This window comes from Pygoscelis adeliae, unplaced genomic scaffold (assembly GCF_000699105.1).
Source record: "Pygoscelis adeliae isolate BGI_AS28 unplaced genomic scaffold, ASM69910v1 Scaffold202, whole genome shotgun sequence".
Classification (NCBI taxonomy): Eukaryota; Metazoa; Chordata; class Aves; order Sphenisciformes; family Spheniscidae; genus Pygoscelis; species Pygoscelis adeliae.
This window is the reverse complement of record NW_008824544.1, coordinates 25,842-26,814: the sequence shown is the minus strand read 5'-3', so window position 1 is coordinate 26,814 and position 973 is coordinate 25,842. Positions and strand designations below refer to the sequence as shown.

General features: G+C 44.7%; 1 protein-coding gene across 1 annotated transcript in view; it reads right to left on the bottom strand.

Annotated features, from left to right (window-relative positions):
• The window catches only part of ATP5C1 (ATP synthase, H+ transporting, mitochondrial F1 complex, gamma polypeptide 1), a 7,343-nt gene that overhangs the window by 3,902 nt on the left and 2,468 nt on the right, over positions 1-973 (bottom strand). Inside the window, 2 exon segments of the mRNA XM_009321741.1 lie at positions 409-473; positions 865-970. Coding sequence (XP_009320016.1) covers positions 409-473; positions 865-970 — 171 coding nt within the window.

The window sequence follows — 973 nt, the reverse complement described above, 5'->3', positions numbered from 1 at the left end:
AGGCTGGTCGTCTTCCCCACCCGTTCTTCTTGCGGCGTACAGGGACAGCCTGCTCCTGCGCCTTTAAGACTTCCTTCTTGAAGATTGTCCAGCCTTCCTGGACCCCTTTGCCCTTCAGGATGGTCTCCAAAGGGACGCTCTCAACCAGTGTCCTGAACAGGCCAAGGCCACCTTCCAGAAGTCCACAGTTGCGGTTTTGCTGCCCCCCCTCCTTACTTCACCAAGAATCGAGAATTCTACCATTTCATGGTCGCTAAGCCCAAGACGGCCTCCGACCACCACATCTCCACATACCACATGTATCATAACAGCATAACAACATGTTTTAATACCACATTCCCATGAGCAGAGTACTTTTTCTGTGATTTATCACTTCACATAACTGGTGTTTTCTAGTTCACTACTTACCAGAACCAGCAACTGTTTCAAGGGAGAAGATTGGTTTTTCATCAGTCTTGTAGGAGATGACAGACCTGTATAAAAACAGTGTAACAGGCTCTTCAGTTCAACTAACCCTAAATTGAGTGTTTAAAATAAATGAGAATAGAAAACTCCTGGCCTTCCAATTTCACAAAGTTCTGCGGTAATCCTGATGAAGAGATCTCAGACACCACGTGGATATAATGACGTGCTGACTGTAAATACAACAGCACCCACTACACAAATAAAAAGAGAATTCCAACCACCGCTGTTAAAAAAACCCCAACCAACGGCTCTTCACACACAACAAAATGCACTCCCCCCTCAAGAAATAAAGTAAACATGACAATTCACAGACAGTTTTTATATTACTTCATTGGACCAACATGCTGTTTGAAGCCGCCTACCCAATATTTTTCCAGTGCAGTTCCAGTTTAATCTTACCTGAACCGATTGTAGATGACAGAGCCTTCATCAAATTCATACCCAGAGTTTAACAACTCTGAGGCAATGGCTGAAGCATCTCCAAAGCTCGGAGGTCTCCGTCCCACTT